This window comes from Halichoeres trimaculatus, unplaced genomic scaffold (genome assembly GCF_033239565.1).
Source record: "Halichoeres trimaculatus isolate MK-OKI-2021-1 unplaced genomic scaffold, fHalTri1.1 fHalTri1_scaffold_7, whole genome shotgun sequence".
In the NCBI taxonomy this organism is placed as follows: Eukaryota; Metazoa; Chordata; class Actinopteri; order Labriformes; family Labridae; genus Halichoeres; species Halichoeres trimaculatus.
Window position 1 is genome coordinate 19,430,880 of NW_027437185.1, and position 15,174 is coordinate 19,446,053.

At 39.0% G+C, this 15,174-nt stretch overlaps 2 protein-coding genes across 2 annotated transcripts; one reads left to right on the forward strand and one right to left on the reverse strand.

Moving 5' to 3' along the window:
* Positions 1 to 716: 716 nt before the first annotated feature.
* scyl1 (SCY1-like, kinase-like 1) lies at positions 717 to 8,966 on the forward strand. The gene is made up of 18 exons (XM_074674125.1): positions 717 to 921; positions 1,508 to 1,648; positions 2,345 to 2,467; positions 2,551 to 2,777; positions 2,965 to 3,055; positions 3,302 to 3,457; positions 3,674 to 3,832; positions 4,033 to 4,140; positions 4,381 to 4,494; positions 5,581 to 5,736; positions 5,856 to 6,044; positions 6,194 to 6,269; positions 6,402 to 6,599; positions 6,872 to 7,020; positions 7,672 to 7,761; positions 7,848 to 8,168; positions 8,264 to 8,342; positions 8,492 to 8,966. Exons 1-18 carry the CDS (start codon positions 814 to 816, stop codon positions 8,614 to 8,616), a joined length of 2,610 nt encoding a protein of 869 aa, XP_074530226.1. The 5' UTR covers positions 717 to 813; the 3' UTR covers positions 8,617 to 8,966.
* A 1,874-nt stretch (positions 8,967 to 10,840) lies between these two features.
* On the reverse strand, positions 10,841 to 13,780 carry LOC141793422 (phospholipase A and acyltransferase 3-like). The gene is made up of 5 exons (XM_074674117.1): positions 13,676 to 13,780; positions 13,061 to 13,141; positions 12,859 to 12,967; positions 12,368 to 12,636; positions 10,841 to 11,697 (listed from the first exon to the last, which is right to left on the reverse strand). Exons 2-5 carry the CDS (start codon positions 13,073 to 13,075, stop codon positions 11,575 to 11,577), a joined length of 516 nt encoding a protein of 171 aa, XP_074530218.1. The 5' UTR covers positions 13,076 to 13,141; positions 13,676 to 13,780; the 3' UTR covers positions 10,841 to 11,574.
* Between the last annotated feature and the right edge of the window lie 1,394 nt (positions 13,781 to 15,174).

A 15,174-nucleotide genomic window follows, 5' to 3' on the forward strand; every position in this document is an offset into this window, starting at 1 on the left:
ACAACTCATCCTCCCCAAAGCCCTTATGTAAGTAATTTAAACTTTAATGGTTTCTTTTAATGATAATTTGAACTAATTTTGTCCATACTGAGATAGGCTCCAGCCACTCGCGACCCTGAACAGGATAAGTGGTTAGGAAAGTGAATGAACGAATGAACTTTATCCATAGGATGGATAATTACTTTTGATACTTTTATAATAATAATTTCATTATCATGATTAATTAAAATCTGTATAATTACAACTTTAAAAAAAGTGTGTGTAAAGTCAACTAAAAGTCCTGTCTTATATGCCGAGTGCTAATATACTGGTATGCATATTGTAATAGCAGGTAAAAGTGCTGACTTTTAGGCCCTGTCATGTCCAGCTGTCAGAGCCCAAGACTGTGACGGGGTCCAACACTGCAGTCTAATTTGACAGTTAAAAATAAATATGCATTTCAAACACGTTAAAGTAAAACGTTATTTCCCGCATTGCTGCTTTCGCAGCAATGAAAGTTTAGACTTCTTCCACCCAAGATAAAAAAAAAAAAAAAATTAAATTCAAGAATAACGTGCTGAGATGGGAAATTATACAATTCTTACAGTTTAATACAATTGGAAGATTTGACAAAACAAAACCCAGCTGTGACAATGTAGGCTCCTAGAAGAATAATCCATGAACAGTGATATCCTTGTGTTCTTTTATTTGCGGAACCATTGTGCGGACACAAAGTTTATTCCGAGCCAGTTAACATACGTGCCATTACCAATCAGCAGTCTGTTAGCCTCTTTGACGCAGCGTTCGTTTGATGAGGTGTGGAGGAAAGAGGAGATGTGGTCCTTTTTTGCCAGGGATCCTGTCAAAGACTTTGCGTATGAAATTCTTCCAGAAACCCAAGAGAAGTCTGGGATATGGAGCCTGCATCGAGGAAAGCGAAAGGTGAGAGCGGCAGGCGGCTAACAGTCATGGTTAGCGGCGGAGGCCCGTCGCGATGTCGGCTAGCTGGCGTTGCTACTCATAATCTGCTGTCAGAGGTGGTGCAAAGGGGTTTCTTAGCATCATTATATACCAGGGTGGTCGGAATCGCTCCTATCTTCTATATTTGTTCAGTGTCAGTGCTGATAAACACATTCTCTGCTCTCTCCGTATCAGATTAAGTCTGTCATGTCAGCCCCGGCTTTGTTTACTCCACGGTAGACACGTATTTCTCGCCACGTCACCCTGTTTTGAGTCCTGTTGACAGCGATCAGTGGTTTACACATTAAATTGTGTTTAACAGCTACAGTAACAGGTTAATGCTTCAGTTCTCAGATAGCCCCACGTTGTTCAGTACCCTGTTTTATTGGCTCAATCTGAACTGACCAGTGTCATCTTCCTCACTGAAGGGTTAGATGATGTCAAACAAAAACTTCCTGTTTTGTCTGGGGAAGTTACAGTTCTTTTCCATTTCCGATTGATTTGAAGTTTTACATTTTGATAGTCGAATTCCAACTGTCTACTGACCGAGTGATTGATTTCTTCCCAGACCAATGGAGAACCAGTGTCGGTGTTCCTGTACGAGGTAGCACAGGGAACAGAGCAGCAGACCCAGCTTGCCAAGGCTGCCTTCAAACGCATGAAGACCCTCCGGCATCCGAACATTCTAGCATATGTGGATGGTTTGGAGGTATGGGTTTTACACCCCCAACATTGGGTTCCCACAAACTGCCATTGAGAAAAGTTTTACTTTGCTTTTTAAATGATATTTCTATGTTTTCATGTACCTTTAGTATACTTAGTGTCTCATCTCCATCATCTGTTTTTTTCTGCATGTTTACGTTCAGATAGAGGTGAGTGCAAATACACAACTGTAGTCTCTTGAAGTTATTGTAGATCTTTTGGTGAGTAGAGTACAACATGATATGAACATTATCTTACTTTGTTTTCTCAAACTTGTGTGCTGAACATGATTAAAGTTAACTAGCCAATGGTCAGTTGTGCTATATTGTGGCTGGTGTTGTACACATGGAATCGGTAGTTGACAGTAAGCGTTCATTTTCCAGATGATGTCAAAAGATCATGCTGCTTGAAATTAGCTGAAAACATGGCTTTATTTTCTTTACTGCCTAGTTCAATTTCCATGAATCCCTTTAAGCTGTGTTGTGCTATTTCTGTATAAAAAGAAGCCAATATTTATACATTTGCATATGCAACGTTTTACCACCATTTAATGCGGTTACTGTTAATTTCAGGCAAATATCATTATTTTTATTTATTTATTTACTTTTTGCAGTAAAGGTGCTACCACAAATAAATCCTATTAGTTCCAAAGAAATAAGCTAATTACCAGTTTTATATCTGTGTGTGTATGTATGTTTCACAGACAGAAAAGAGCCTGTATTTGGTGACTGAGCAGGTGACACCCCTTGCAGTCCACCTTAAGGCCCAGGCAGAGAAGGGTGGATCTGGGGACCTGGAAGTCTCTTGGGGCCTACATCAAATAGTGGTAAGTACAGGGTCTGATACTATCAGAGAAGCTTTGGTTCTGTCACCTGGTTTGTATATTATTTTTTTCTCCCTGTGTCACAGAAAGCTCTAAGTTTCCTTGTCAACGACTGTCACCTGCTGCACAACAACTTAGGGGTGTGGTCTGTTTTTGTGGACCGGGCTGGAGAATGGAAGCTTGGGGCTCTTGACCATGTGGCCGCTGAGCAGGGTGACCCTAGTGGGGTCTCACTCCCAGCCCCCAAAGCTGTTTACCCAGATATGGAGAAATATGACCCACCAGAGATGCCCAACAGTAGTGGAGAGAAATGGTAAGAGAGAACTGTTAAAAACACAACCAGAGAGGAGTAACCCAGGAGAATAAGTTACACAGAAAGACAGACAACAGAGACAGTAAAAGTTTGGTATCTGAAAGGAAAGAAATCTGAGGGAAAAGTCGATGTGGTACCCAGGTTTTTGTAGACATTTGGTATTGAACTGTGAGCATGTTGGTTGCAGGGCAGGGGAGGTATGGAGACTGGGCTGCCTGATCTGGGAGGTGTTCAACGGGCCACTACCTCGCACATCCTCACTTCGTTCACTGGGAAAGGTACAATACCTCCAGTCCTCTTTTTTGTTATTGCTGCACATCTCGATGAAGGTCATTTTTCACAAATATGATGTCATATAAACTTCTAGTTTTAGTAAACAATCATTTGAACAAGTTTGAGGAGAGACATCAAAAGCCTCGTAGGATCCATGTTAAATTTACCTGACATGTAAAGGATAGCCAATGCAAGTCTTTTATTTTTGATCTTTTTTTTGACTAAGTTGTGTGTCCACTTTGTGTCCACAGATCCCTAAAACCCTGGTGCCTCATTACTGTGAGTTAGTAGGTGCTAACCCCCGGGCTCGACCCAACCCAGCCCGCTTTCTCCAGAACTGTAGAGCCCCAGGAGGATTCCTCAGCAACAGCTTTGTAGAGAGCAACCTTTTCTTGGAGGAGATACAGGTCAGAAGATTTACACTGGGACCCACCCTGTTTTTCACTGTGGTGTTTTTATCGATGCTATCGTGGAACCTCACCTCTAAAATTACATGAGGATAGAAACCGATCAAGTTCTTGTGGGTCTCTCTGGACACTCTAATTTAATTTGATAAAAAAAAAACTGGCAGAAGTATAATTGTACATCATTTTGTGAAGATTTAAACCTTTATGCTTCCACAGATCAAGGAGCCAGCTGAGAAACAGCAGTTCTTTCAGGATCTTAGTGAAAATCTGGACTCTTTTCCTGAGGACTTCTGCAAACACAAGGTCCTGCCTCAGCTCCTCACTGCATTTGAGTTTGGCAATGCAGGCGCTGTAGTCCTCACACCGCTCTTCAAGGTGAACCTTTAACTTCATGGATCACTGTTACAGATAGCCCTAAACAGTATACTACAGCCTCTTATCAAAGCCTTTGATAGTTTTTTTTTTTTTAAGTAAAACAGACAAAAAGATCTGGAGATAATCTAAGTAAGACCTGGGTTTAAGGCTCCCTCCTTCTACCCGTTTTCATTCTGATTGAATTTTTCTCTGTCTGCCAGGTAGGAAAGTTCCTGTCAGCAGAAGAGTACCAACAAAAGATCATTCCCGTTATTGTGAAGATGTTTTCCTCCACTGACAGAGCCATGAGGATACGGCTTCTGCAGCAGGTATGAAAAGCCTATTTCATTTGGCCACTAAGAGTCACCTTTGATTGCCTCATTTTTCCTTTCATTTCTCCTCTTTTTTGACCTTTTCCCATGTCATGTGCATGTTGTAAAAAAAAAGCTTTAAAGCAAAAAAGAAAAGTTGATTAAAGGAGAAAATAATTACTTGAGACACCAGTTCTAAGCATGTATTACAGCTTAATGCTATTTTTGCCCTAATGCTGTTTTTTCTCTGTGTCTCAGATGGAGCAGTTCATTCAATATCTGAACGAGGCAGCAGTCAACTCCCAGATTTTTCCTCATGTCGTTCATGGCTTCACAGACACAAATCCTGCCATCAGAGAGCAGACGGTTAAGGTAATTGGAACAGTTAAACACAACCATAATCTAGGGTCTGCATTATATATTGTTGCAATATTCAAGGTTTAGCTGGCCAATCTCACAGAATTTACGTCATGGAGGGACGCATTACGGGACATAGGGAACGTCTCCATGCTGGTCATCGACAACGCCATAGCAACAGAGGTAGAGAGGAAATGATGTTGCGTTGTTTGGCAGTCGAAAAGTAGAGTGAATCAGAAAAAACTCACCTGTAAGGAAATCACTGCAGTGATTCAGCGTTGTGGATGTGACAAACTAAAATACAGCAGTTTGGAGAGGGGCCAGAGGGTCACTGACACTAAATACAATCATGCATTTACATTTTGTTGAACTAAATATGCATTACATCCACCCTGGTAAGATAACTCCATCTACAAGCGGACAAGTCTAGAAGAAAATATAAATTTCTATTCTGTGTGGATGGATTCACTGAACTGCCAACAAGCCAGCGTAAAATAAATGCTTGCTATGTGGCAAGACATTAGCAAAAAACAAAAAATGATGAGTTGAGCGTTATTATCAACATATGTTATCAATTTCAAGTATTCTTTCAAAAATGTTGAACTTTTTACAAATATAACATATTTCTTATTTTTTTAGTTTTTTTCCTTTTTTCAATTTTTGTAATTGCAAATTTTTCTTGAAATTTTTGCAGATATTTTTAATATTTCTTAATTTTTCTGAAATTTTTAAAGATTTTTCAAATTTCATTTTTTTTGGACATTTTTAAATTCCCCCCAAAATTTGAATTGTTGCAAATGCATTAATAATAAAATAAACATCACATGTAAAACTTCATACATTTAAAAAACTTCTTGTTTAGATAACTTCTTACTAGATTGTAACTATGTATAGAATTTTATACATTTCATAGTCATCATTGTGAAGATGAAGTAGATTTTGTGGCTCTGGAACAACTTTAATCAAGGTGAGCTAAGTCAAAATGGCTCCTATGAAAGTAAAGGTTGCAGACACCTGATCTAGGAGGTGTTATTACCTAATACTTGTGTTCTGTGTGTTGTCGTCCTGGTTGAAACTCTTTATGTCCCTCTCTCTCATCAGTCCATGTTGCTCCTGGCACCCAAATTGAATGAGACCAACCTGAACCAGGAGTTGATGCGTCACTTTGCCAGACTGCAGGCCAGAGATGAACAAGGCCCTATCAGGTGTAATACCACGGTCTGCTTGGGCAAGATTGCTTCCTACCTCAATGCTGGGGTAAAGTGAATCCACACCGTTTGCAGCACAAAATTTTTAATCCAGAATTACGTAAACTAAGTTTCATTAAATTATCCAAGCCAATAAACCAAATAATGTTGTCATCTTTCTCTTTACAGACTCGTCAGCGTGTTCTAATTTCCGCCTTCTCACGAGCCACTAAAGACCCCTTCCCAGCTTCACGCTCTGCAGGAGTTCTGGGCTTTGCTGCCACACACAATTACTACAGTATAACAGAGATTGCAGCCCGCATCCTGCCCACACTATGTGCCATTACTGTGGACCCCGATAAGAGTGTCAGGGACCAGGTACGCATGACTGACAACGGTTTGCTTTGGTCTGATGATGTTATTAACAAAAAAAACTATCAAGGGAATTTGAGTTTTTGCAGAAAAATTTTGTATTTTTTCACTGTGAACAACAAAAAAATCTAATGTTTGCTCTTTGTCTTTGTCAGGCATTTAAAGCCATCAAGAGTTTTCTTTCCAAACTGGAGACTGTATCGGAGGACCCCTCCAAGCTATCTGAAATAGGTCTGTACAACATGTCCCGCCTCTTTTTTTGTCACCTTCAGCTGTGAAAGCTTTCTCAGTTTACAGAGAAGAAACTGATGCTGAAATATGCAGAGCAAACATCTCTTAACTCATCTCCTCTCTGTCCGGCAGAAAAAGATGTGGCGTCATCTGCTCAGCCTGCAGGTGCCTCTTCCTCTTGGGCCGGCTGGGCTGTGACTGGCATGTCCTCGATAACTTCCAAGCTGATCCGCAATACTCCAGGGACAGAGGAAGGCACAGCAGGTGAGGGCAGTGAGGCCACAGATGCCTCCAGCCCCACTGGTGACAAGAGTGGAGCACCTGCAGCTGGTAAGGTTATCACGTCTTGTTTGTTTTACATTTAGTGGTAGTTTTTAAAAGAGAATTAAGTCTTTTTTTCACACACATGGGTCACCTACATTACCCACAATACCACTTCCGTGCTAGCATTTTGATCTGGTCACAGCCCTCTGTAACACAACATGCAGTACTTCTTCTTAAGACATCTAAATCAACATTCATGTATAAGATGTGTGGACTTCTCATTTGAGGAGTCCTAAATGACCTGTCTGAATTTTCTTTTCTTGATTTTTCAAACACAGGTTCTGAAGATAAAACTCCACAGGCCTCTATGACTCACCATACTGCCTCTAGTCATGCCAACCAATCACAAACTCTTGAAGTAACAGGTAATGAGGACGAGCCAAAAGAAGACCGCTGGGATGATGAGGAGGACTGGGGAAGTTTGGAGGTAACCAAATATGAAGTTACAAATCATAATTGTGATACACAAATTTATGGTGTGAAGTCCTGTTTGTCATGTACTGTAGCTGACGCACGTCTGCAGCATAGACTGTATAAAACATAGACGTAGCCTCCGCGACGTCACCTGTCTGTTCCTGACACTTGAAATGAAGCCAATCCACGGACACAGCCACATTTGATATGACGCTGGTTGTGAGTTTCCTTTCGAACAGCTACAGTTCACTCATCAGTCACGTGACCTGAGCTGTGTCTCTGATTGGACAATCAAACAATCCTAATAACTTCTAAACCACGGAGTTAGAAAAAAATTTACTCACCCGTAGGGTGTACCGATAGTGAAATCAGTGTTAAAAACTGTAAGTATGCTTGTTAATGCCTTCATAGGCTTCATTTTTACTGACTGGATGTTGCCCCTTGGTCTGCAGCTCAGAGCTGCAGAATCAGCAATAAAGGGTGCAAACATCCCACTTAAGTCTAACATATGTTCATTACTACACATTTGTCAAGCTTATCATCTATTTCTCTTTTATTTTGATGTGTACTTTATCATTGCTCTTGACGCTGACTTAGATAGTTGCTGCTTTCTTCAAATGGTTGCACTGCAAAAAACTTGCTGTTTTGACTCTTTCTCCATTAGGAGCCAGAGAAAGCTCACAACGACCCAGACGACTGGAACTCTGACTGGTCAGGAATGACATCGTCCAAAAAGAAGGCCAGTGACAGAGGAGTAAGCGCTTTGAATCCCCATCCACTTTTCTAAACAAAGGGCCAACGCCTGTATCCTAATGCTTGAATTATCTCCTCATTATTCAGGTTGGTCGGTCATCGTCGGACATGGCAGTCAAAAAGCAGAGCTCTGACTGGAGCAGCTCAGGCTGGGACGCAGACGATAGCTGGTCCAATGAGAAGGAAGGGCAGGGTCTCAGCTCTGCAGGCGAGGAGGGCTGGGGCAACGACTGGGCCGAGGAGGACACAGACACAACTTTGACGAGCTCTACGCTTCCTTTGCCTGAAGGGGTACGGTTAGCCAGTGATTACAACTGGGACAGCGGCAGCGGAGTAACAGGGGTGGGGCAAAATGATCTGTTTGCCAGCGTGTCCCAGAGAGTCTCATCCAACACTGCTGCCACCACGGTGAGCACAGAGCAGCATTGATTTGGTTTGATATGCAGAGAAAATAAAACTCCAAAGATGATACTAACCTGGGGTTTTTGTTTTCACCTTATCAGACTGGAGATGGCTGGGGTGCAGAAGCAACCGGAGACTGGGGAAATGAAGATAGCTGGGAGTCGGTGGATGGGAACCAAGGTGAGTCTTTTATCGAGCCCCCTGATTAGAGACGCCAAACTTGATTGGCTTATAATGAGCTTCAAAAAACATCCTTTTTAGATTGCACTAAGTTTTAAATATTCCTGATAAATGACCACCGCTATGGTTTTGTTTGCTTTGTCAATCAGGTCTTAGTAAAGCAGAGCTATCCAAGAAGAAACGGGAGGAGAGGAGAAAAGAGTTGGAAGCAAAACGAGCTGAGCGCAAAGCTGCTAAAGGTCCACTCAAACTCGGGGCACGCAAGCTAGACTGATTAAGCACACAAAAGACTTGAGTGTGGACTGGAGAAGGGGAGAACTTGGGCAGTGGTGACCTTTGACCCCTGAGTGTTCAATGGAGGCTTGACATTCCACAGAGAACAAGACAGAAGTGTTAACAGTTGACTGAAAACTGTGAACGTGTTGGTTGAGCATGATGCTTTTTGGTCTGACAGGAGTTAAGAAGCCGCTGTCCAGTGCTTTATAAATACCGTGATGTAGATGTCGGAGCTGAAACAGAGATGTTGAAAGGAAGTCCAGAGAGACATGATGCAACAAGGAGAGCAGCACTCCCCGCCCGGAAGCTTGTCTCGATTGCAAGAAGTATCTTTTTTGTTTCTTCTTTTTTTTTAAAGACAGAACTCATAAGTCAGCCGATGTAAAGTAAATGTAAATAAATGGTGCATCTTCTCTTAAAATCACATAAAAAAATTACACTTTGTTTTCAAAGAAAGAATTATCTATAAAAATTAACAATCAAACATTATGCTGAATGTTAAACAGTGAACATGAATGTTTGAGTTCAGCTGTCACAAATTTAAGAGTTAAGACCAACCCACGCATGCAAGTGTGTATTTTTGTGTTCTTACCAACTGTTAGGTATACTTTTTGCACATGCAGCACTGTATTTTACCGTACTTTACTGGAGTGGCTGGTGACACTTGTGGCTGGATTCAGACCTGTAAATGTTTTACATACCCGGACATAATGGTTAAAGGTAGATCTCCTGAAGCTGGTGAGTTTCCAAGAGGAAATACAAAGTCCTCCTTGTGTCTGATGCCAGGAAGGTGGGGGTGTTTTATAAAGTATTGTGAACTGATATGCATTCATACTTGTACAATCCTGCAGATCTCTTGAAAAGCTTTGTTTTATCCATCAGTTTTAACGTTCTTGAGCATTGCCAGGTTATGGAAGGTGGTACTGCTTTTACTTTAATGTGCCTTTAAGTAATCACAGATCCAGGAAGTCACAGTTTAATTGAAATTTTAAACATGGACCAGAACTGTGTCCAATACCATCATCTGTGTTCATCAAAGCTTTGATCCAAGTGTGAGCCATAGCTTCTGTCTGTGTAAGATGTGTCAGACGGTTTGGTGGTAATCGCCATACAATGGGCTCTATTGATGACTCAGCAGGCAAAGTACACAACCATCTGCCCTTGAGTTGATGTGAAGTCACATGATGAGGATGGTGGAGAAGAAACTGAGCTGTGTCGGTGGAATGAGGGATGCAACATTTAACAGTAAATCCAAACAATGTAGCATGTGAGCTCTTATACAAATAAAGATGGGAAAAGAAACTTTCCTTTTTAGACCCATTTTTTTGTTTTAAAATGGTCATGAAGCAGTCCCAGATTAATAGCAAAGCCTCAAAATAGTCAGGGAGGTAGTTTTTCAGAGAATATCGTGAACTGTTAGAAGACAGGATCAGTATGGAAATAACACAAAGTTCTTTATCCACAGTGCCATATGAAATTAACATAAAGTTCACAGCTTGTGTGAAGTGAAATGACAACATGAATTTTCTTTTGGGAAATGTATCAGAATATAGTGAATTATCTTATAAAACTTCTGTGCCCAACACAGCAGACCACAAGCATAAAAATAAACAAAATTGATTTAGATTATGAAGTAGTAATGTTGCAAGATTAAAATCATAATTTTACAAAATACATGTCAGAAGAAGAAAAGTTTTAGTGTTGTGAAATTAAAGTCATAGTTACAAGAAAAATAAAGTTATATTGCATCAAACTTTACCTTAACCAGAATCAGAAATACTTCATTGATCCCAGAGGGGAAACTAAATATATTAATATACCAAATATAATAACTTGTCTCACAAAATACATTTTTCTTTTATCAATTTTGTCTGTGCTTTATAAACTGTATCGTCTTGATTTGATCTATGTGACAAAAGTTTAGGAGGAGAAAAATTGTAATGTTTCAAAGTTAAAGTTTCAGTGTTATGACATTAAAGTCATATTTTCATAGATCACATCATTTTAAACGATCAGAGTTGTAATATGACAAGAAGAAAATCGTGATGTCAAGAGACTAAATTCATAGTTACAAGAAAAAAATAGTAATACTGGGCTAAACTTTACCTAATATATTCACTTTTGTCTCATTTTTTCCCTTTATCTATGTTATCTACATTATATTTTATTCATCTGATCTATTTGATAAGACTCATTAAGTTTCATAAAAGAGCCTCCTCTCATAATATTAATCAGTTATTCTTTATTCAAACAATTACAAACAACTAAAAAGTTGGAGAGATATGTCATTACAAATTCCAACTAAACTCAAAACTTATTTCAAATGACATTTTATAAGACCACTGCAGAGATGGTAAATTAGTCAAATGAAGTAACTCTGAAAATGTACCCACTATAAATATGATAAATACACATGGACACATAGTAGTGTGTGTGACAGTACAAATCTTGTGAGATACAAAAAAATATTCATTTTTTGCTGGAAAGTTAAGTTTAGACCAACATGAATCATCCTTTAGTTCACTAGACATTGAGATATCAAGTGACCAACATTTCTCAAGTACATTTTTTTTCATTCATATAAAAAAGGCTGAACGTCGTGTCTCCCAAATGTTCCACAACGTCAAAGTATTCATATTTTAAATCCCCACTCTTGTCGAAACCTTTCAACATGCATGATCTTGGCACCTTTATTAGACAAAATACTGAACACTGTTTTTAGAAAAAGGTTTACAGGCCAAAACATAAAAGAAGTTGATCCGTAACCAGTTGGGTCTGCCATGTTATTCAAACTGGAGACAGAATGATGGTTTGAGAAGAGGTTATGGTACAAGTTAATCACAAAAACACTTGCTTCAAAAATGTGCAGATTAGTTTTAGTTTCCACTATAAATACCAGTTGGGCCCTGCTGGTGATGAGTTAATAAACCCGCGACTCAAACATTGGGGAGTTGAATCATTGTGTGTTCTTGTTTTCTTTTTTGCTGCCTCCAAACAAAGCTCCCGCCAGAGCCAAGACACCAAGACCCACCGCCGCAGCCACACCTGCAACCATGACTACTTCTCCTGCCTTACGCACCTGTAAAGGGAAAAATACAGCTTTAAGAGAGTGGATGTGGATAAAAGAAAGTTATATATGTCTTGATTCTTCACCATTAAGTCAGCCGACATGGGAATCCACCTGACCCAACATGGAACATTTGACTCATATATTTTATTCAAGGTAATACATTTTGTATGTTTTAAACTCTGCATTGATAAATATTTCTATCTTGTTGGTAAGTAATCCCAAAGTTTGTTGTCTTTGATGATTTCTGATGTATTATGCAGTTAGTAAACAAGATATAGAGCAGGAACAAACCCCTATGTGCATGTCAGACCACTGTACTCTGTTGATCTAACTTTTTGTGAAGAAGGCTGAAGGAGAAGTATTAGGAAAAGAAAAGAGGTCTTTAATGGACAACCCAGAAATGGTCAAAGTTGACTGAGCAAGGCTAAAAGTTGACTGCACCTCATTGTTGGAGTGTGGAGGGATAACCAAACTACAGAACGTCCAAGGTTTCCCTCTCATAGGAATTTCCACTTGCCGCAGTCTTCACTTTGAGAGTTAACTGTTGTGTTGGACCTTGGCACATTAAATCCCTTAAGACCTTTTTTTAAAAAAACACGCTCCACGCACATTCCTCCTACCCAGCAAATTGAAAAAGAAGTGTGTTGCTTGGACAATGGAAATAAGGGGATGCAGTTACCTGGCGAGACTCAGCCTTTCCATATCGCAGTTCGTTCGCAAAGTGCTCACAGTTTCCCCTGAAGACACAGTACGGCAGCTCTTCACCCACCAAGGCACAGGCCTCCCTCACGATGACGTGAGCCGGGCGGGGCTTGTACTCTTTGTCAAGGTTGTTGTTGATTTCCCACCTGTCGGTCCCCACAATATCCCACAGCTCCTCTTTCTTCACCACAGCTTTCTCTGTTAGGACGGACATCATGCTGTTGGCACCTGCACCTGGGACCTCAGCTAAAAATCAAAATTAATCATTGGAAAAAAAACAATTATTGATTGCAATTTTGACAAATGTACTTTTTGCCAAGTTGATGAAATACTGAAATGAATAAACAAAAAAGAGAAAACACTGTCAAAAGAACATCCTTTCTAAAAAGCTACCTTAGAGAAAGTATGGGTTATGACTGAGGGAGATGTGGACAGCTTTGAGTGTTTGAGTGTATAAGTGGGACTCACAGGGGGGTGCCAGGTGAACCACAAATCCATCACCAACATACACTGCCCAATGCTGATAGGAGCCACGAAAGATCTCAATCAGGTCCCCGACCTCTGGTTTCTCATCATACTAGGAGAAGAAAAAAAATCAAAGTAGAGAAAATAATATTAACACATTAATACAATAGTTTTCTGTGCTCAAGTATTCTTATAATTTACTGACCAGTGTTGGAGCCATGTCACTTTTATTTTGTCCGAGGATTGGTTTTACTTTCAATTTGACTTTCCAGTTTATTTTCGGCGCCTGCAAACATAACATTGGAAACACAGGAAATAGAAACGAACACAGGAAAGAGAAACAGTTGGCTTTGGCAAATACCTTTTAACGTGTAAAAGGGGCTTCTTTAATGATATAAACACGAAAAATAGTAAATATGACTGTTTTTTAAGTGTTAAATCAAAACAAACCAGCACCGATCGGTCGACCGTTTGAGATCTGCGCCAACCGCAACACCAGCAAAGCTAAAATACCTCCAACAAAATTAAATCTTGAATAATAAAAAGCTTCATTATACTACCAACCAGCTTCACCCTAGACACAGTCTTTCATTTAATTAACATAAAGAGTGAGGTTTTTTCAGTGGAGTGTACCTGGTTCGAAATCAAAATCAAAATTCTAGACAGTCAATATGAAACACCGCGGTAGCATGAAGAGTATAGCATGACCTGGTCTGTTTACATCCTCTAAAATCCCGACAGCTCTTTACCATTATAAAACCACAATTAAACCCCGATTCAAGGCCAGTCCCAAATATGATTTAGCAGTCCGTCAACGTACCTTCCAACGATCTTGCCCTCAGGTTGAGTAAATATTGGAGACGTCACCAAAGCTCAGCAGTGAAGAATCAGCTGATAGGTGCTAATTTTAGCTGTAGCCCGAGACCTTCAGAATAAAAGCCTCATACAACGTGTGTCTCATACTAATAGTCTATGGTCTCGCATCACCAAACACATGAAAAAAATTGAAAATGAAAACAGAATGGTCAGGAAACACGAAAAAAATGTATAACATTAGAAAAAGTTTTTGTTTGTTTGTTTGTGCTTGCTTTTTTTTTTTGTTTTTGTTGTTGATATCCCGGCCGGAATTATTGTATTGGAAATTAGGGGGAATTTTCTTTTTTTTTTTTCTAAGATGTAACCACTTCGCACAAGTAAAAACTTTGTTCAGTCATCTGCATTTCACAAATAAACTGAAAATTAATCTACAAGCACAATGTAAGTCTTCCAAAAACACATCTGGAAATATCTATTATTCACGATCACACCTTTGTTCTACATTGGCTGGTTTGGTAGAAATTTGTTGTGATGAACAGTCTTGACACAGGTATCAACAAATTTTAAAGTCTTTAACTCTAGATTTTTATTATCTACATTAAAAAAAATAAAAATATATAATAATAATAATAATAATAATAATAATAATAATAATAATAATAATAATAATAATTTTAATAATGATAATTTTAATAATAATAAGGCCATTGTTAAAGCAATGCCACAATCTACAGTTAAGATGTTTCCAACCTCGCTTCACTTTTAATAGCTGGGCAAGCTCGGGTCAATTCATCAAACTTTGTAAATGAACTTGCACCAAATATGAAGAGGCGGCTTTTTACATTGTTATGAAATGTATGTGATAAATTTCGAGAAAAAAAGTTTAGTCTTATCTGTAATGACTATTCCTTTTTTAATGAACAAAGAAATTTTTTTTATTTATTTATTTTTTTACTTCTAGAGTACATTTGTCGGAATAGAAGTCTGGACATACCCCTGATTCTGTGCAAAACTGATAACGAGAGCAGTGCTGTGGGAAGCACAGCAGCAAGCCTATACCAATTATTATTATTATTATTATTATTATTATTATTATTATTATTATTATTATTATTATTATTATTATTATTGTTATTATTATTATTATTATTATTATTATTTTCTCTGGGTGTTTATTGCCGGAGTAAAGCACATTGAGCTCACCTTTTCGTGGAATGTGCTTTATGAAATGAGTTGCTTTTGCAATTTGCTGTTACAGTGTGTGATGAAATGAAACGGATTTTTAAAAAGAAAGGGACAAAAAAGACTGAAAGTAATAAAATATTTCTACTTTTAAGTAAAAATCATCCTCGATGAATCTAATGTCTAATCGTAGCTTTTAATTGTTTTAAATGTAATGTAATCACGTATAACGTGGTTTGAATTAACCGTTTGTAGTTGTTACAATTTTTATCCACTAGATGTCCCCAGTGACGTCGGCTATCTTTAAAGGTTTGGCATTTG